Below are 20,218 nucleotides of genomic sequence, written 5' to 3' on the forward strand. Positions count from 1 at the left end.
ATCATGCACTTTTTCACGAAAATCGGCCCGATTATGATCGGTGACCGATCGATCGGCACATCTCTAGTTTCCAGTTGTCCCAGGACAAAAGGAAAAATTATTTCTTTCATCTGCGTCCTTTCACTTCCACCACGCTCCCTAGCCTGTCTGTGAGCAATGCCCTCCTCTCTGTCTGACCGCCAGCGGTAGAGTGAGGCTCCAGCAAATAATTCAAAAGCAGAAGAATTTGACCTCATATAATTACTTTGTTCTTTGTGATCGCCTGCCCCTTCTTTTCCACCCTCCTTCCTTTGACCTTCTGACTGTCTGAAGGGGGCCGCTGTGTGTTTGGGTGTGCACATTTGGGCTCGCATTCATAGATGGTGGTTGAATGTCATTGTCATAGCTGAGTGTGGAGGATTTCAGGGCTAAAGCTGCTATCAGGTCTATGAAGGAATGCGACACAAATGAAGACGCTGTAATAAAGAGCAGAGAGTAATCTAACAGATTTACTACTAAAATTTTAATTTCAAGTTTTCAAATGATGTTAGAAATGGTTCGTTGTGATGACCTTTCTTTCATTTTATCTCAGCAGAAACGAGCCAAGGGGCAGTACTTGTTCTTCAAGGTGTGTGAGCACCTAAATCTGTTGGAGAAGGACTACTTTGGCCTGACGTACAAGGACAACCATGATGAGAAGGTGTGCACTGCTTGAGTTTTAGGCTAAAACATGAAAGGCTGCATTGATTCAGGATTTTGACTCTCCCCTTGCTGTGTGTTTCTCCTTCTGTGACCCCCCAGTGTTGGTTGGATCCCACAAAGGAGATCAAGAGACAAATTCGCAGTAAGTTCACCTTTGCAAATCTTCCGTTCGTTTCAGATTTTTGTTTATGATACCTTATTATGTTTCCATCCATCCATGCATCCATCTAAGCTGTTTATAATTAAAAATATGTAGCATATTGAATCTAGCCAAATGGTCTGAATAATACATCTATAATTAATTAATCAATCAATTGTCCTGCTGTCAGGAGAAAAACAAACTACTTAAACAAAACACCAGAGACATTGGAAGCCAAATGACAGCAGTCATGCGGTGCTAAAGAGTTTACCAAGGGTGTCATCACTCTGCTTCATTATTTAAAGACCTTTTCATTACCTGTTGTTAATATTTAAATGTGAGATAAAACAGGTATCATTTCACCTGTTTAGGGTTGGCACCTACTGGAGGAGGGTTGGCAGCTGCTAAGCTTACAACGTCTTGCTTGGTTTTATATACGCAAAACATGACAGTAACTGTGGGACGGTTACATCAGTTTGGGAACGTCAACGTCCGTTATTGCGTTATTATTGATCTAAATCCAGTCAGCCTTTCTGTTCTGAGCTTGCATGCGCTTTGACTTAAATTAAAAGTTCGGTGTAGATCTTCGTTTGCCTTCAAACTTGTCTGTTTCTTGTATTCTCAGGATTTTCCCCCAGCTCTGTAAAAAAAAGAAGCTCAGTAAATCTGACCAATAGTCGTAAAAGTTAGAAATGTTCTAATTCGTCTTTTTATGCCGTCCATACCTTGCTTACTCTTATGTTTGCTGTATAAGTCAAGTCAGTCTTACAAAGCCTGTAACTTCACAGTACAACCATGCAATTTAGGCTAGAAAAAAGTTTACATTTTGTTAATTAGCAGATGTGTGAGGCAGTGGAGTTTGGGTGTGTTCAGAATGCATGTGGTTTATCCCAGACTCTTTATATGAGAGTGTGCGGTGTGCATAAATGCCTATATAGATGCTATAAGTGCTTTACATCTCCCTCTATGTGCTCATTTCTGTGCATTTTGTTTGGTGTGTGAATGTTTAGAAAAGCATTCACTCACAACCTGTATGCATGCGGCCATTGCTTTACCCAAATCACAGGGTTGACACCATTCTTCCCTAAACTGCTGTCATTTTGAGTGCAGCCGTCATCGCGGTGCAGATGCAAATAAAGATGGGTTGAAATCTAAAGCGCCTGTCAGTTGCTCCAGGACTTGTGCTAGAAAGTACACAGGCGTGTTTTCCATGAAGACCTAAAAGTTTCAGTTTGGCCCCCGATTTAACCGAAACATTTTATTCGGCATGTCTGCTGTTTGTGCTACAAGGCTTGTGAGAACCATGTAACTGGGACGTTGCTTTCGTAAAGGCTAGAGTTGTTAAGTGCACAACTAATAGTTGCAAAGTCAACAACTTCACACTGTTGATTTCTGCAGCTCCTCCAGTTGCTTTAAGCCTCCAGGCTGTTTACTTAATTTTTTTTATTAAAGCTCTGTTTGGCTGGCTTTTTAAGTGAATGAAAGTTTTTTGGTAATTTTGCAGTTGTGCAAAAATGTAAGATCTTAAAACCTCAGGATGTTTTTTTTTTTTTTTTAACAACCCAGCTGTGATCATGACCTCAACAACTTTATCCTTGACAGTTTGTATAATGTCATGATGCTGTTTGTTCACTAATGCTCTTTAATAAAACTTTAAAACAGAAGCATATAAAGTGTTTTCAGTAAAAGGAACAGGCTTTATTTCCCAAGTCTGTTTTTTTTTTTGCATGTTTGTGTTTAATTTACTATTAAATTAAATTAAAAGGAAAAACACAGCTGATAAAGGAATATATATATATTCACCTATTTAAGAACATTTTTATGTGTCTGTATTTGTTAGGGAGAGTTCACCCTAACATTTTTTACAAACATGCCTCTACATCAACCACTTTTGCTGGCAAATGTAATTTAGAAACTTGAATTATTATTGAGGACCGGGACAAAGTCGTTCCGAGGACCTCAAATGGTCCCCGGACCACACTTTGGACATCCCTGCTTTAAAACCTTCACACAAGAGCTACATTTATTATTACATTAAATTGCATACAGGGGATTATATTTACCAAGTAGGCGACGTCTGGATTTTATTTAGGAGTGACAGAGTAAAGAGGGATGATTACAAATTTACACCACACTTTCTGGATTTGCAGTTGTAAAAAAAAATTAAAAACTATGTGTATCATTTTCCACCCACTTAACATTTATATCCTCCTTTTTATTGGTTTTTCTTGTAAAGTGAAGATTTGTGGTTGGAACGTGACAAATGTTGCAATTTTCATCTAGCATAATGACCTAGGGATGCAAAATCACATCAATCACATTTTTTTCTGTCGTGCTCGATAAAGTCCGGGAACCTCCTACAGTTGTTTGCATAGATCAGAATATTCCGATTTAAATGGGTCACTTTTTCCTGAAGGTTTTTTAAAAATTCGGTCAGTTAAAGACGAGGCAGAGAATCTCGTTTACTGCAGTGGGAACAGAACCACGCATAAGAAGGGTTGATGGCTACATGGGTACACTGTAAGTGTACAGACAGAGCTCATAGCTGGAGTGGAAACGTATACAGAGCTTTCTATTAGAAATTCTCAAAATATTTCGCAGTCTGCTTTTAAACTTCTAAATAAATCAAATAATATTTCTAGGTTTCCTTATTCAGTTGAATTAACTTAAAAAATCACAGGTTGGCACTGCTTAACCAATATGTTTCTGCACATATTGGTTAATGTGCAGAAACAACAATGTGTCACTTTTAATGACAGTCTATAGGGAGGACAGTTTCTATGGATCTGATCACTTTATCTTTATTTATTGTGTTTTTTTAAGACACTGGTCATGCCTATTCTGCACTCCATCCACATGAAGTGATATTGAACCTTTAAAAATATGCTGATTCTCCAAATGATGACAAGTTAAATGTCTGAAGTCGGTTTTTGGATCCCACAATGAAACATTTAGTCCTGCAGGAAGTGACCGGGTGTTTGCTTTAACAGAAAACATCAGCAAGATTTAATCTCACCTGTAATGTTGGACTGAATCTAACTGGAGGGCATGCAAAGCGAGCGGGTCTGGACGTAGGCCAGGTTTAGTCCTCAACTGTGCGTGTGGCTGCTGTTAATATTTAACAGTGGTCAGGTTTTGCTCCTTCATCAAACTGCATCCGACAGGTCTATGTGCCTCACTGGACACTTTCATCCAGGATTGTTCAGACTGCTGCAATGAGCATAAGCAGGCGTATCTATTGGCAGTTCTAGATGATTTTCAGCCAGAAGGACCTGAGAGAGAGACGTTAAAATCCTCTTATCTGGTTCTGCTGCAGAAGCATCAGTGTAGCTCATCAAATTGTTTCCCTTTTTGTGTTTTGTTACTTTACTTGACATTTTTCACTATGGATTTCTTTATAATAAAAAAAAACATCTCAAAAGAACCTAGAATGAGTGAAAACATGTCTGATGCCATTTTTTATGAATATATTAAAAATGTATTATCTAAGCATAACTAAGACTGAAATGATTAGCCATTATTGAAATAATTGTCAGCTAATTTATTAGCTGACAATAAATTAGCTAATAAATCATTAAATGGAGTATACAGACTCATTAAATGGAGTATACAGACTCAAAAAAGGCAATTTGTCTAAAACTCCCCCAATATATTCAGAACAGTAATTAAGCCAAAGCTGTACAAAATGTATATACGTTTAGCATTTATAATAAAAACATTTTTGTCTTTAAATATCCTTTACCACAAAACTCATAAAGTGTCGTTTTAGCTTTATCGACTTCAAATTCAGTAAAGGAATGCCATTTTATTGCATTTTAGGCAATAAAATGTTTTTTTTTTCTTATTTTAAAGCGCAATTGAAGTGTTTATTTTACATATTTTAGTGCATTTCTGACATTGTATTAAAAACTTAATAGATTAAAAGAAAGATCTATAGGATATGCCAACATTTTTTATGCGATTAATTGTCCAAATCATTGGTGGAATAATCCATTGCAAAAATAATAGCTGTTTGCGGCCTTGAACAAAACGAGCATAAAATAAACAGTAAATGCTATGAATACTTTCCAGGTTCATTGATGTCTAATAATGTGTTCTTTAGATTTAAATTTGCATACTTTTTTTTAAATTATTTTACTTGGAAATATTTATCAAACAACCTGTTTATCAAATCTATTAGGAGTCAAAAACTTGAATCTGAAGCTGTTTTCAACCAGTGTGATGCATCTTTTCCTTGTGTTTGATTGCTCTCTGATGTCATGTTTTCTAAGAATAAAATACCCAGATGATGTGATCTGCATTACGTCACCCGGACATTTTTTGTTGGGTGGAACAAAACTCAGCAGACCGGGCGAAAGCCGTGACAGCCTGGCCTTTTGGTTGCAGGCAGAACAGAACATAAATGAAGGCCACGTTATGACAGGTTGTTGAAGACATTCGTTGTCATATTGCCTGTGATGACAGCTCCTTTTTTTTTTATCTCATTGAAGACTGAAATGAAGCATGGCATTTAGTAAAGCTGGGGGGATTGGGGGATGTTATACAGCACCAGATCTACTCATTTGTGTGTGGGAACACGATGCATAACAGCTGTCCTGCATTATTTTTTATGAATCTCATCTGCTTTTATTGTAATTTTCTCTCAGGAATTTAAACATGTGTTCTGTTGTATTTTCCGCTCTGTTTTCTTGGTTTTCTGCGACGCAAATCACTTAATTGAATATTTCGTTCTCCAGGTAACAACTGGCAGTTTGCATTCGGTGTCAAGTTTTACCCTCCTGACCCATCGCAGCTCACCGAGGACATCACAAGGTACACACACACACACGCACACCCACACACACACACACACACACACAGGCACACACTCACACTCAACTTCCACAATTACTAACACCATTTGGTAAAAATGCAAACAAAAACCTGAAAATAAACTGTTGTGAAGACTTGGTGATCACATCATGACTTTTTTTCTTTTTGTCAGTGTTGCTGAAAAATTAACACTTTGAACAAGACAAGCTAACAAAAACAACAAACTAGAAATCAGCTCAGTGGAAGAGAACAGCACGGCCTAGTCAAAACCTACTGAACCGGGTCAAAATATATTCTGAGCTGTCTTTCTGGTTTCTCTCTCGCATGGTTTCTGAATTGTAACCATGCGAGAGAAATAATCTCGCAGGGTAGCTGGCCGTGTTTCCAAATATTCCCCTTTCAACTTAAAATCCAGCCATTATGCCGACCAATCCCACCTACTAGCAGACCCAGAGTGATACTTCCTGCATTCATTGGGTGACTTTCTTCTCGCCACCCAAAAAAATAAAAAATACCATCACAATATCTGCTTGTGTTTCAGTGGTGTTTTTGTCCTCCACCAGATGCCTTTTTTGTGATAAAGTATCCATTACGTTCTGCTGCTTTGGCCTGCTGTTTTATGTTAGGCTCTTTGTTGTTCAGATTTGCTGAAAACAACGGCCCACTCTGGCTGAAAATGTGAGTCATAGAGTAAAGTCAGTGAAAGTGAAGCAGACCCATTGAAGACTGGGTCTGGCCCTAATGCCAAAACAATGTGCTCTGAAGCCACACAACGCTTCATAGAGGAGCAGGGAAGCGCTCAGCTAAGTTGAAACTTGATGCTGGACTTCTTCTCTCGTGTAATAGTTTTTTTTCTGATTAAACTTGGGTAAATAAACATAAACCCAGATTTTATATATTCAGACGCATGTTCTCCTGAGTCAGTACTTTGTATTTTCATCAGGGATCGTACCAGTGCTTGAAGTCCTTCAAAATGCTTGGATTTCAATTAGCTCTTTTCAAGGCTCAGAAACTGCTCGATTTCTGTATAAAGTACTTCAAAGTGCTTAATATTCAAACTGCACAGTTTTGTCATAAAGTGCACTCTGGAATTGAATCTGAAATAGAATCGAGACCATCTTTTTTTTAGTTGATCTGTTTTGTTTTCATCTCCAGTGTGGTAGTGGAAAAATTTGAAAATGTACCTTGAAAGTGCTTGACAGGTTTTTGAATTTTACTGTGGGAAAAGTATAGGAACCCTGAACCATCTACTAAACAGAGCAGAAGAAATCTTTATGATGTGGGGAGAAACCTCTTGAAGGATCGGTAAAAGACGTCCTGTTGTTCAGCTACAAGAATGGAAAGAAACCTGCCCTACTGAGACAACCATAACAAAGGCATTTAATCCATACTCATTTCCTGTTTTGAGCCTATTTTTTCCCCTCACCTTATCGTTTTTAGGTACCTTTTGTGTCTGCAGCTGCGGGAGGATGTTGCTTCTGGACGGCTGCCTTGCTCATTCGTCACCCACGCTCTGCTGGGGTCATACACGTTGCAGGTAAAGCAAAAAATAAAAATAAAAAATCCTGTCTGTTCTGTTGTCTTGTGTTTCTGAGGTAACCTATGCTATAATCATGTTGACCAGTAAAAATATTTTTAGCCGTGGCAGCTTCCCAAAAATGGATTTCTGTTTTTGAATAATTTACAGGCCGAACTGGGCGACCATGAACCCGACCAACCTCGCCCTTTGGACTTCATCAGTCAGCTGACGTTTGCGCCCAATCAGAACAAAGAGATGGAGGAGAAGATTCTTGAACTCCACAAATCCCACAGGTCAGAGAGGAAAATGAGTTTGACTCGTAGTTTGATGGTTCAACTGTTATCAAGGGAGTCTGACCAGATTATATTTATATGCATGACTTATCGTGATATGTTATCTAATTTTAGCCATTTTTTCGTTTTTAGGGGAATGACACCAGCACAGGCGGACCTCCAGTTTCTAGAAAATGCCAAGAAGCTGTCCATGTACGGAGTGGACCTGCACCACGCCAAGGTATAAATAAATGAAGGCCTCTCCTCTTCTCCTCTTCCTCTCCATTGTTGTTGACATCTGGGGATTAGCCCAGCTCCTTTGATGCCGGTGCGCATGCATGTTTGTATCTGTGCTTGTCAGCTGTGCAAACACTCGGACAGGCCATTTCCATGGGAACAGCCACTCTCCCTTGCTGGGATAGTGGCTCATCAGCCGACTGGATGTGTGTCGGAACATGTACTGGGGTCTTTGGGGCAAAACCAGCAAATACACTTGAGAATAAGAGAGTCTGGAAATAGGAAGCTGGGAGGCATGTTAGAGAGCGAAGACAAAACAGGGTTCAACTGAGGATGAGGGCAGTCCAATTAGATTTAGAGAGAGGCAAGTTCCCTTTAAGGACTTGCTCCACTTCTGCCCAGCAGAGAGTGTAAAGAACGGTGCAGCAGAGCGCTTTAATTGCTGACAGTCTTTTTTCTTTTCATCGCACACAATTGTTAATTATCCTGGAAATTCAAAGGGATGATCTACTTGATCTTTTATGTAACATGTCTGCAGGTTTTATCACTCCAAAGCCTGCAAAAGAGGTGACCTAAACACCATGATTAACCTGTAGAAGGAGTCATACTAAGTTGTGTGCCTGATGATACGGAGACTTCGGCGTTATGGAACGGGGTCGGAGCTTGGCTTGTTTGATCGTTACATGGCAGATCATATGCGGTGCCTGTTGGGTTTGGGATGCAGTGTAGCTTTGAAATGCTTCTATGCTATTGGTTCCTTTCAAAATGTTGCAGTATTTTCTGAAGCCACTTGCCTTTAAAACTCTTTAAAACTGAACTTTCATTTACTGGCGCAACACGCAGATTGCATTATGTGCTACATAGAGGGTCATCAGCAGCACAGCACTGATATTCAGCTAAACACTAGTGTGGTTTTGCGTGATAAATGGCAAAATTTGCACTAATGAGTTAGAACAAAATTTGGCATTATTGAATTCCTGGTTCATCTGTTCAGTTTGTTGGCTCCATTTATTCATCTTTAAGTTTGGACTAGGCATATGCTGGTGACCCACATCAAGGTTAAACAAGGCTATGGTTCAAAAACATTCCCCATTGTAGCAGCCCTGTGGATTAAAGTCCTTTTAATGAGATGCCAGAGCAAGTGTTGGAGTGAGACTGTTTTGTTTTGGCTAGACTGAGTAGGATGGAGCCGCATTCCCTGACCCAATGTTACCGTTTGCTAGAATTTGATGATTCAAAATGACTTTATGACGACTGACATCCACCAAAACTTTACTAAATCGCCTCCCAGACATAGAAAACCAGGCGCCTTCATGACTTATTCTCATTGATGACTCGGACAATTGTCCATGTTGTTGAGGTCGGTAATAGTTCTGTGTAAGAAATCGACCAAACAACCAAAGCCTATTAGTCCTTACAGCACAAGAACAAAGATCGATGGCTGGCTTTTAACACAGCACGTCCATTTGATGTGTGAAATGTGGCTGAGCCCCAGTAAAACTGTCCATTATCAGCATATTGCGCTCTCCGTCTGTGCAACTGATGGTTCTCTGTTAATTCATTGCCGTAATCAATTCACCTTTACTCCGGCCAAACGGCCTTGAATTTAAAAGCTCTGCTAGTGGGTTAGTCTGGAGGCTAACTGTGTTCTGACGGTGTGTGTGTGTGTAATAATTTCTGCTGACCCTAAACAGACTACTTTAAAAAGCAGTCGATGAACGTCATGATCTGGTTTGTTTGTACTGCAGGCATTTATATCAGAAGAATACATAATCTCCTCATCGAGTCATTTTCTATTTTCTACTTTTCTATCTGACTGGGACAGGATTCAGAAGCAGTGGACATCATGCTGGGTGTGTGCGCCAACGGACTCTTGGTGTACAAAGACAGGCTTCGGATAAATCGGTTTGCTTGGCCCAAAATACTCAAGATATCGTACAAGAGGAACAACTTTTACATCAAGATCAGACCAGGAGAGGTTTGTAACAAACACACACACTGATAGATGGATGAATGTAAAGTACTTTAAGGTTGGTGGGATGAATTTTGTTTAACTTCTGACATATGAGAGCACGTATAGATTGGTACGTGTGACGTAACGGAGGAGAGTTTGTTTAAAAAAATTACAGGACAAATATTAAAAACGGTTCTTCAGTTAGACGGCTTTAGGCGTGGAATAATTCTTGTGAGGAGTTAGTTTTGTTTTTTACTCTTTAGATAAAAACAAAGTATAGAAATAATTTGCTAAACAAATACAGTAAGGCTTGTTTATGATTGTTTATGATTTATCATTTTCTTTTATGAGTTTGTCTACAGACTCAACTGCAGTCCTTAGATGTTTTTGAAAAATATGCAGGAAAGATTTGCTTTGATTTTGATAATAACCTACACTTTCTTTGATTTACACTTTCTTGAAATTGATTGTCAGGAATTTAGGTTTTACTCTGTACTAGTTTTGTCTTGGTTTTTTTTTCTTTGCTTATTATTATTATTATTATTTTATTTTCTACATTGTGTGTGCTTTATTGCTCTATATGGAAAGGTTAAAATGACTGAAGTAAATAAAAAAAATAAATTGCAAAACAAAAGAAAACGTGTTCCTGCCTTTTTGTTCCTTTGACAGACGGAGCAGTTTGAGAGCACTGTGGGATTCAAGCTCCAGAATCACCGATCTGCTAAAAGGCTGTGGAAGGTCTGCGTAGAAAACCACAGCTTCTTCAGGTAAAAAGACAAATATACGTTCACAGTGAGACGCAATGGAATTAACAACGTAGAGTTTTAAGAACTTTATTTGACTCAAGGCGAACCTGCATGTTCGTTTGTCCTATAGGATGGCGCTTTATGTATAAAATACACTCATACATAAGCACAACATAGACAGAAAATCCAAGTGCACACTTTTGAGTGTGTTCTCCATGACCTTCAGTATCCATTCTGACAACAAGGAGATATTTCCCTCAATCACACACACACCTGTAAAAGTAACTACAAAATGCTTTTTCAAAAGAGACCGCTGAACACGCTTTTGTTCGTGCTCCTTTTCTCCTTCCGTCTCCAGGTTAAACGCGCCGGAGCCTCCTACCAAGGCCCGCTTTCTGACGCTGGGATCCAAGTTTCGCTACAGCGGGCGAACGCAGGCCCAGACCCGGCTGGCCAGTTCCCTCATAGACCGACCCGCACCCAGCTTCGAACGCACCTCCTCGAAACGCATCAGCCGCAGCCTGGACGGAGGTAATGCACGCGGTATCTGCATGTGAGGAAATGAGTTCCTCACATGTTTTTAAAGAGCGTCTCAACTGAAGGAAATACGCATCAAAAGAGGAATGTGAAGCACAGTTAGAATTTCATAAGTTTGCGTCTGAATATCTTTTTTTCAAAATGTATCTGAAATGCTCTATGTCGGAGCAGATACAGGAAATAGCTGGAGCATCTGTTTCCTGTCACACGGAGAGACAGAGCGAGGGAAAGGGAAAGAAGAAAATAAAGAATGCTCTGTTTATTGAAAAGAACAAAATTCTCAGCATGTAAAGTAACGTGACAACGCGACTCCGGCCTCTAGGGCTGTCAGCAAGTGCGAAGTTACCTTGCCTTATCTTGCCTTAGCTGTTTTCATCTTCGTAGGATCACAATAATTTTATTGTCTTTAAAAACAGAACGCACCGTTTATCCTGCGGTTTCCCCACATTTGGTTTACAGATTCCACTTTTTGCAGCCGCTTGCCTCCGTTTCCTGTCGGTTGCATTGTGCACCTACCTTACAGCGACCCCTGCTGGACAGATTGCTTTACTACAGCTCAGTGTTCTTGCTCCTTTCGAACTGCAAATTAAACCGTCGGATAACCAACAGATTTTCGTTGTGTGTCTTTTTTGCCTCTTCAGCACCGGTGATCAGCATAACTGAGGCTGGAAGTGAGACGGCGGAGAACGGACGGGATCACCGTCTAGAGCTTCACTCTGACTCCAAGGTGTGTATTCACCAAAAACCCATCAAAAGGGAAATATTAAAGCAGAAAAGATCTGCCAGTGTTTTCAGACAACTTTAATACTGACGTTTTTCTTATTTCTGGGGGTGCAACGGTAGCTGTGTTATTGCTCAAATAACAGAAATCAGTAACAAGGTGACACTTTCTTTGTTGAGCACCAAAAAAAGCATTATTTTGCAGTTTTTATCAACTTCTTTAAATTGACTTTCAGACCACTACCTCAAAAAGCATAAATTGCCAAAGGGAGAACTTGAACAGAACCAAATTGAGGGCCAGAATATTGTCGTTTGGAACATTTTTCACTGCCTCCAGGGAGGGGTAAGGGAAAATGTCTGACTTTCTTTGCTTGTTTCTGGTGTTTCCTGAAAATCCTTTAGACCTCTAACGAACAAGAGTTCAACTCTAATGTATTTGTTTTCAGCATGTCAGTTTCAATGCAAGACTTCACGTCATCTTGGGCCAAACAACTATTGGATTCCATCAAGCTTTAAATATATCATGAGAAATTTACAGACGCACTTATCAACACCGATAGTGTTTCTTTTTTGTTTCACACAAAAAAATCATGAAGTGGTTGTTGTCAAAGAAACCTCAGAATCATCTGTCTAAAGCACACTGTTTCAGCTAAGGCCTCATCAGATTTAACGAGCAGCATGTGTTTACATTTGTGATGGTAGGACAGAAAAGGCTCTATTTGACCATTGACTGTAAATATGAGCAACTGTAGGTTTGCAGCTATTTTCTTTTGGAAATATCGGCCTTACTTGATCTACACATTTTCCTATTTTTCCCATTTTGAAGAGTGGCTAAGCGAGATGAGCTTAAGCAAGCTCTGGAAAAAAGGAGGCCATTCATAAGTTCTGATCAACTTATGAATCCCAAAATCGAAATTACAGTAGGGGAAAAAATATATAAATCTAAAATATTTTTTTTAACAATCAATATTGAATTTAAATTATTAAAGAAAATAAATGTTTTGGTTATATTTATTTTTAGGAGTTATAGGTGTACCTTTGTGAAAAAAGAAAATCTTTAGACATGCTATTTATTTCCTCTTAATAAATGTACTCAGATTAAAGGCTTTATTTTTCTAAACTTGTTAGTGTGAGATAAGCCTACACATTTCCATTTACACATGGTGTCAATACGACATCTGGAGGCAGATGCATGTCTGTTAATTGATTGATAAAGTCACTAAATGCTGTGACGTTTACCTGGACTGCCATGCACTCACATGTCCACAAGGGGGCACTGCGCCCTCCTAAAGCCACCTCACAGGAGTGGATCCTGTTGGCAGTGCATGCCTCCTGTCCCACCACCTTTTCCCTCACTGCCACCCTTTCCCTCCTGATCCTCACTCGCCTCCCGTCTCTTGCTGGTGACGCCCCCTGTTGGCAGTTTCTGCGAACTCCTGCGCCCTCTACTTTCTGCACTTTGCTCTGCCCCGCTATGTTCACTTTGAAGCTGTCGTGTCGTGTCGTTCACTGACTAATGTTATGTTTCTTTCCCTTTCTCTTTTTTTCCCCGTCACAAACACTCCCTTTAATTTTGCTTTTCCAATATCCCACTGGCATGATTTTTATATTTTCTTGTCATGACATGCCTGTCGCTTATTTTGGTTTGTCGTTTCAATTGTTTTGTTTTTTTCATGCCTCGCTTTTTTTTAATAAATTTTTTTTTTTTTACTTTTTTGTCGTGTGTATGCATTTTTCTCCCTCCTTTATATTATTTGCTTTATTTCCCATGTACATTTTCCCTCACCTTCACTTCCCACCGATTAGTCAATCTTTATGTTCCCTCTTTCTTTTTCCTCATCATCCTCACTCTCCTCCATTCCCCCTTCGCTCGACTCCATCTCCGAGCTCGACCGCGCCCTTTCCGACATCTCCGAGGACGACGACCGAGCCGAGGACGCGGAAGCCGCACGCTCGTTGTGGAGCCTCCCCTCAAACACCCTTTCGCTTTTCACCGATCAGCAGCTGGCTGATCTTGGACACCTCATTCAGACCTCTCCATCCTCCCAGCCGGTCTCTGCCTCCCAGACATGCAGCTCGGAGCTTGTGAAATACGAGGAGGGGGTCACCAGAGCAACAGCTGGTTGGGCAAATTTGCGACAGTGGTTCTCTCTGAAGGGTGTGGTTAAATTAGCTTCTTTCGTCTTGTGTTTCCTCTCGGTTTTAAGCAAGGATGAAAGCAGGTGTCTGCCCAGGAAGATATTTACCGGGCTAGGAGAGAAGCTGAATATTTATTTTAATATTTTTGGCACTAAATATTCACCTTTCAACCTACCTGGATTTAAATTACGTCAAATTGTGAGCTGCTTAGCATTTCTGTGGGCTCGTTTTCTGGCATTTTTGACACATCTCCCACTAAAACTCAAGAAGTTCGTCACTACTCTGCCTTTATACGCAAAGCAGCAACAGTTTCCCAAAGTATCCTCCATCCCCTGCCCTCAGATTGTCTCCTTCTCTTTGCTTTCCTCCTTTTCTTCCCGTCCCCCTCTTCCTCTTACCACCTTCCGCTCTTCTAGTTTCACTGCATCTGTCCATCGCTACCTTCTAAACCCCTCCCCTCTGTTCCTCCCATGCCTCTTAGCACTTTTCCTGCTCGTCGTGATGCTGACAGCGAGCCAGTCGGTCGTTTTAGCCCTGATTTTAGCCACACCCCTAGGCCTGACCCTGTCCTACTTGGAGATGGCCGTCTCCAGTCGAAGAAAGACTCTTTTGCCCGTGTTTGTCAGCCACGAGGCAAGCGAGCGTAATTCAAGCTCCGGTGCAGACCAGGACGCCTCCGCCCTCACACCGACACACACACACCCTCACGCCAGGCACCACGGAGGCACGGGCTGGACCCAGGAGATGTGTGATCCTGCGGCATAAATTCGCACATTCAGATTTCTCATCCTACCCTACTTTCCATTTTAATTCTTTTTTTTTCAGCCTTTGTGAGAATGTAAACATCATATAAACCTAAATGTTTCCTCCTTTTGTTTTTCCCTGCCAACAGCACCTCCTGATAAATCCTCCTCCCCTTAGCTTCCCTGCACCTCACTCTAATATTTCCATAGTAAAGAATGAAGTTTGTGACATTATTTAAGGAAATAAAACTATTTTAAAAAAGTATCTAAATGAAGAATAATTATATAGTGTAAGTAGATATATGTAAGGCTTTTAGATGCTGTTTTTGACTAAAGTAAACAGACATGTGTTGAACACACTGTACAGTAACTTAACAAAATAGATAAAGTGTAGCATTTAAAAATTTGCGTTATTTTACAATGTTCTCACTCACCATTTATTAGCTCTTGGATATTAAATAAACGGGCATCCATTTGTTTACATATACGCATGGGCCGGTGCGAGAATACCACCGCATGAAAAAAGCAAAAACTATTATAATGTTACTTTATATTGTGCGCTCATATAAACCATTAAAATCTCTTAGATGGTCAGTCGATCCGTGCACATCAAAACGACACATGTATCTCAAAGACCTGACGTTTCCTGATATTTCCCACAATAACCAACAGGCAGTGCACATTAACAGGCTGAGAAGAGTTTTCTTTCTTCATACAGACAAAGAAAACATCTGGCATCACGCTAAAAGGAGAAGAAATGGTTTAGTGACAGATTTAGCTGTTCCGAAGCCGTGATTTACCTTAATTCCCGCTAACCGGACCATGCATGTGTGTAACTCATTTGGTGGCCCCCCTATAGAAACTTTAAAACTCAAAACATATTAAGTTTTTTTTATGAAGACCCTCTACTTCATCTAGAGAAAAAAAAAGACTTATTCCTGGTGAATGAAATAGTTTTTAATTGTTTTTGATGTTGTACATAAAAATCAAGACAAAATAAATAAGCTTAATCCACACTTGCAGAAAACTAAGTCTTTTTTTTAAAAGCAAGTTGTTGCCGCCTCTGCGTACTAATCATCCTAAACTTCTTACATATAGCTTCACGTGACCAGAAGTGTCTCCTAACACAAGGGGAGCAGGCGTTTCTCATCATCCATGTCACCGTTTTCTTTTTTTTTTTGTTTTGTTTTTTTTAAACTCATTTCCCCTTCATTTTGACTTCCACCTCCCATGTCTGCCACACTGAAGGCTGAGGAGGTGGACTTGAGCCCCGCCGATGTGGAAGCCATCCCCTCCCAGGTCTGTAGGACCTGTTTATTAAACACGCTAATTCAAAACCTGGTGTTATGGTACAAGACCTACAGAGGCCGTAATCCTAACCTGTCCTTTCTCCTTGACTTTTACCCCAGCAACAGTCACCTGGATGTGCTGAGCCTGCCCCCTCTCAGGTTCATAACGCTGTTATTGGTGATGTGATCGTGCCAGTGGTTTTCTCCGCTCACGCGGGTTGGCTTGGTGGTTGATGTTGCCCTAAAGAGATCAGATAAAATCTGATGATAAAAATCCAGTCAGAGGTTGAGCTGTAAAAACCGATGGAGAATGGGCATTTTCAACCATTCTTTTTAATTTCTTGCTGTGGCTTTCAGTTTCGCAGGTTGTGTTTGGGTTTTGCTTCGCGTGTGTGTGTGTGTGGTTCATTACATCATTTTGGGATTGCTGAAAACACGCTGGGGTTTGTTGGTTTCTGTGCATGTCTGTTGGTGTCGTGGTTTTCCGAAACGCTTCGGCGGCATGGGTACAGCACTCAGATCATCAGAAATACCAAAATGTCTTCTTGTTTCTGCACCCATGATCAACTTTAAAAAAAAAACAACATTTTTCAGTTTGGGATATTTACAGTTATTATTTTTAAGTCAAATTAGTTTCTGTTATTTCCTCTACACATTTGAGTTTATTTTATTTTTTTTATTAATTTTCTGCGTTTTTGTGCTGTATGTCTGCCTTCCAGAGTCCATTGAGAGTGCATGGGGACAATATTTATGTGAGACACAGTAATTTAATGTTGGAGGTTGGTACTGGCGTCGACTGATGGCTGAAAACCAGATCTCCGTGTTCCTACTTTTTCTCTAACGCCATCAGAGCTACAGGCTGACCTTTACTGGACTACTGCACAAGACTGCTGCCCTCTCGCACTCTCAGGCTCTGTGTGCATGCCGGCGTGTGGACGTTTTACTCTCTACTTCAGCTTTTGGCAGATTTTCAGCAAATCCCGTCTCATTGAAAAACTTTGTTTTGAAGATCTTTCATTGCTCAATGTCCTGATTTGCCCAGCAGCTATTATGATCAACTACGCCCTTATGTTGTACATCGATTACCATACCCATGGTAAAGTGTACCAGCATTCTGGCCAGTAAAGGGGGAGTTGGATCTGAATGTGTGAAATGCAAACTATTTGTTTCGTGTGCTTTGACACAAAAGCACATAAGAGACTTGCTCATCTAGAAACAATTTCCCAGGCCGAGCGTTCACAATGGCTGCTTTGTGAATAGGATGTGTGGCGTATTGACGCCACTATAATGCATGCTCTGTGCATGTTCAGTGCTGTTTTGTGGCTGTGTTTTTACCTTGTTTTTGTTCTCAGTCCTTGATTGGTCAAAGAGTTTGATTATTGCCAGGCAGCTGCGTCTAACCTCACTAACCTCTGCCTCTGCACAAGGAACTTCCTTCCTGATTTCTCGTGATTGGCTGCCACTGCGGTGACGTGCGTGGTTGGATAACAAACTAAAACGACAACATCTGTTTGTACAAATTGGAGCTGATGGTGATCGACTGTCATTGGGCTGAGAAGTCCACAGACTATTTTGATAGTTTTAGAGTTAAATGGTTCAAATGGGGGATCTCTTGTTTGGAATTAAGTCTGGAGAAATAAGCCAAACTAATTTACTGACTGAAAACCCACAGATGGCCTTTTTTTTTTTCGCCTTTAAAAAAAATATGTTTAAAGGCCAGGTTGGTTTAGTTCATTTTTATTTATTAACAAAACTAAATGTAAAAACTACTTTTCAGCTTTACTCATAAAATGTTGTTTGATCTGAAACATTTCAGATTGACAAAAAGTGAAATGAGAAGAAATGTATAAATATTTATTTACATATTTACCTGTATATATATGGACAAACTAAGTAAAGTGAATTACTAACAGCTCCATGTTGTACATTCAGCCATGCTGTTTATGACCTCATTAATGGAGAAAAAAGACAAGTTGGGAGGCCCCGTTTCACTGAAGTCTGGATTTCCAGTTATTTTATTTTTTTTAACCACAGAAAAAGCTTCAGTGAAGCCTGCCCTCCATCCTGTTGCTCTTTGGATTGACAGATTATTTCTGTAAACAATGTTTTCCCGCCTTATTCCTTCTCCTTTTATCTTTCCCCTCCCTCCTCAACTACCTGCTCTCTTGCTCTTTCCTGTTACATTTCTGCCTCATCATCTCACTATTCCACCATTGAAGCTCCATTTTCTTCTTTCTTTCTTTTATTTCTCCTAATCTCCTTCTTTTGAAAACTCCCCACTTCGATCCTTCTTTGATTTCCTCCCATTCTCCTCACTCCTTCTACTCATCCTTTTCCCACTTACTCACCCCCCCTGTTTTCCTCCAAATCCTTCATTCCCCGCATCCTGTCCGTCCCCATCAGGACCTCGATAAGACCCAAGACGAGGTTCTGAAACACCAGGCTAGCATTAGCCAGCTCAAGCGCTCCTTTATGGAGGCGCCACCTCCCTCTCCTCCCCAGCCCAACCAGTGGGAGAAACGTCTCACCTCCTCTCCTGCTACGATACGCGTCCAGCAGCAACAAGTGGTACGTCCGTCCGGGTGTCTCTCTCTCTCTCTCTCTCTCTCGACAAGCCGTTATATCCGCTGATGATCGCTGGGTTGTTGTGTTGGTTGAACTCAAACTAACTGTATTTTTATGTACAGGTTGGTCCTCCATTGTGTTTAATGGTTGAACATTATTTGCTTTTGATTTTTGTGGAAGAGCTTCTCGCTTAATTGAGCGACTGTTCCTGACACTTAATTTTCCTAACTCATCTACCTTTTTTTTTTTTTTTTACACGTTATCTCGACTAACGCTCTGTTTCGTTTTTTGACAGCATGTGGATTTTATCCTGCTTTCTCCTAAAACTCTGATTCTTATAAGTGATTAAAAGCTATAGTATTTCTCTTCAGCTCTCCATTAACACTCTACCACTGCTGTTTTGTGTGCGTCTCTTGCCGTAGAGCCTCGAAGACGAAATAGCTTCGGTGCTTCTCAGCAGACGCACTGCTGCTGAATTTCACTCGGCGGGCGCCCCGCCTCCCTGCAGTGTGCCAGAACCGCCACTAGAGGCTGCTGTGACCACATATTCAGCTGCTGCCGCTCCCACTGCTGTCTGCGGTTCATCTTTGTCTCATCCCGTTTCTGCACTCTCTGCCACCGAGGTGCTTCTGCTGGTACTAAACATTAAGGTGTCAGTTTACTTTGAATGGTCCCAAATGGACAGGGATGATGCCTTTTTCTTAATTCAAAGAGCTTAAGGGTGAGAAAGATTCATCTGTTCTAACAGTCTGACTTAGTATGTGGAGTAAAATATTACTTTATCCCAGTCTACTTTCAAGTCTTGGTGGAAGAGGCTATCATATGATACGATTTTTGAGTTTATTTATTGTTTATTTATCGAGTTGTGTTTCAACTCCTTTCTTCTATACTGCAGCACCTAAAACAGTCTCTTCTTTACTGTAAATGTCATTAAAAAGGGTGGAAATAACTTATTTTTTTGGATAAAACAACCAGTATGAGGAGCTGAGTTTAGTTTTTTTTTTTTTTTTTTTTGTACTCTGGACCAAATACCTCCTCTCAGTTGACCAGATTGAAAGTGAACTGACACCTTCTAATGCTTTAGTTGATTAAAGCTGCTTGGCAGATGTGTATATAAAACCTGCTGCTGATGTTGCATGAATTAATTTGCGTCTGGGAGCATTTAATCTTCAGTGGCTTGTTGATGCACTATTTTCAGGATTAATTTGATCTAAATCGACTAACAGCTGTGCAGTGCAAGGGTTTGTCATTTCTGGCGGTAAAGGAATGCAAATTTTCTACAATGTGCCAAATCTGCTTCCCAGACGTTCTCTGATGTTAAAGACAGTACGATGTGAAGCAACTGTTTTCACAGAGGCAGAAATAAAGGGGGGGTGGGACAAAAAGAACCTTATAATGTATTTATTGTGTGCCTGTTTGCTGGAGCTTCTTTAAATGGCAAAAGAAACGCATTGCCATGCATGAAAAAAAAGACTCTTCAGTACCATCTTAGTTTTTTTTTTTTTTTTGTGAGCGAACTTCATTTCTATTCCTCTTTTGATCCTGTTGTTGCTCACTGAGTTCCAGCTGTGCGCGTGTGGATTTAGTGTCTGTGCAGAACAGCCGTCCCACAGACAAAGAGAGGACGAGATAAGAAGTGAAAGAGCAGATGACAAAAGCCGGTCCCATCCCCACGCTGTGATAACAAGCGTTCCGGTGTTGCTAATTGCTAACAGTGACTTTCCCGCCGATATGTGACTGATGTTGTCATCCTAACTTCTCTGTCACGCAGGTCAGTGTGCTGCAAACCGAAGCAGCTTCAGCTGATAACACGAGCTCTGAAACCAAAGAACCTGCAAAGGTGGTACTAACTTTCTTTGTAACCC

General features: G+C 40.5%; 1 protein-coding gene across 1 annotated transcript in view; it reads left to right on the plus strand.

The window, feature by feature from the left end:
• The first annotated feature begins 532 nt into the window (after nt 1–532).
• epb41l2 (erythrocyte membrane protein band 4.1 like 2) overlaps nt 533–20,218 on the plus strand; it is a 29,986-nt gene continuing 10,300 nt past the window's right edge. The window contains exons 1-15 of the mRNA XM_017302125.1: nt 533–679; nt 781–823; nt 5,557–5,632; nt 7,073–7,169; nt 7,320–7,444; nt 7,577–7,664; nt 9,486–9,638; nt 10,284–10,381; nt 10,719–10,891; nt 11,539–11,624; nt 15,748–15,798; nt 15,909–15,947; nt 18,192–18,356; nt 18,776–18,976; nt 20,125–20,193. Of these exons, the coding sequence (XP_017157614.1) occupies nt 533–679; nt 781–823; nt 5,557–5,632; nt 7,073–7,169; nt 7,320–7,444; nt 7,577–7,664; nt 9,486–9,638; nt 10,284–10,381; nt 10,719–10,891; nt 11,539–11,624; nt 15,748–15,798; nt 15,909–15,947; nt 18,192–18,356; nt 18,776–18,976; nt 20,125–20,193 (1,611 nt within the window). The remainder of the gene's footprint in view (nt 680–780; nt 824–5,556; nt 5,633–7,072; nt 7,170–7,319; nt 7,445–7,576; nt 7,665–9,485; nt 9,639–10,283; nt 10,382–10,718; nt 10,892–11,538; nt 11,625–15,747; nt 15,799–15,908; nt 15,948–18,191; nt 18,357–18,775; nt 18,977–20,124; nt 20,194–20,218) is intronic.

Source organism: Poecilia reticulata, linkage group LG21 (genome assembly GCF_000633615.1).
Source record: "Poecilia reticulata strain Guanapo linkage group LG21, Guppy_female_1.0+MT, whole genome shotgun sequence".
NCBI lineage: Eukaryota > Metazoa > Chordata > Actinopteri > Cyprinodontiformes > Poeciliidae > Poecilia > Poecilia reticulata.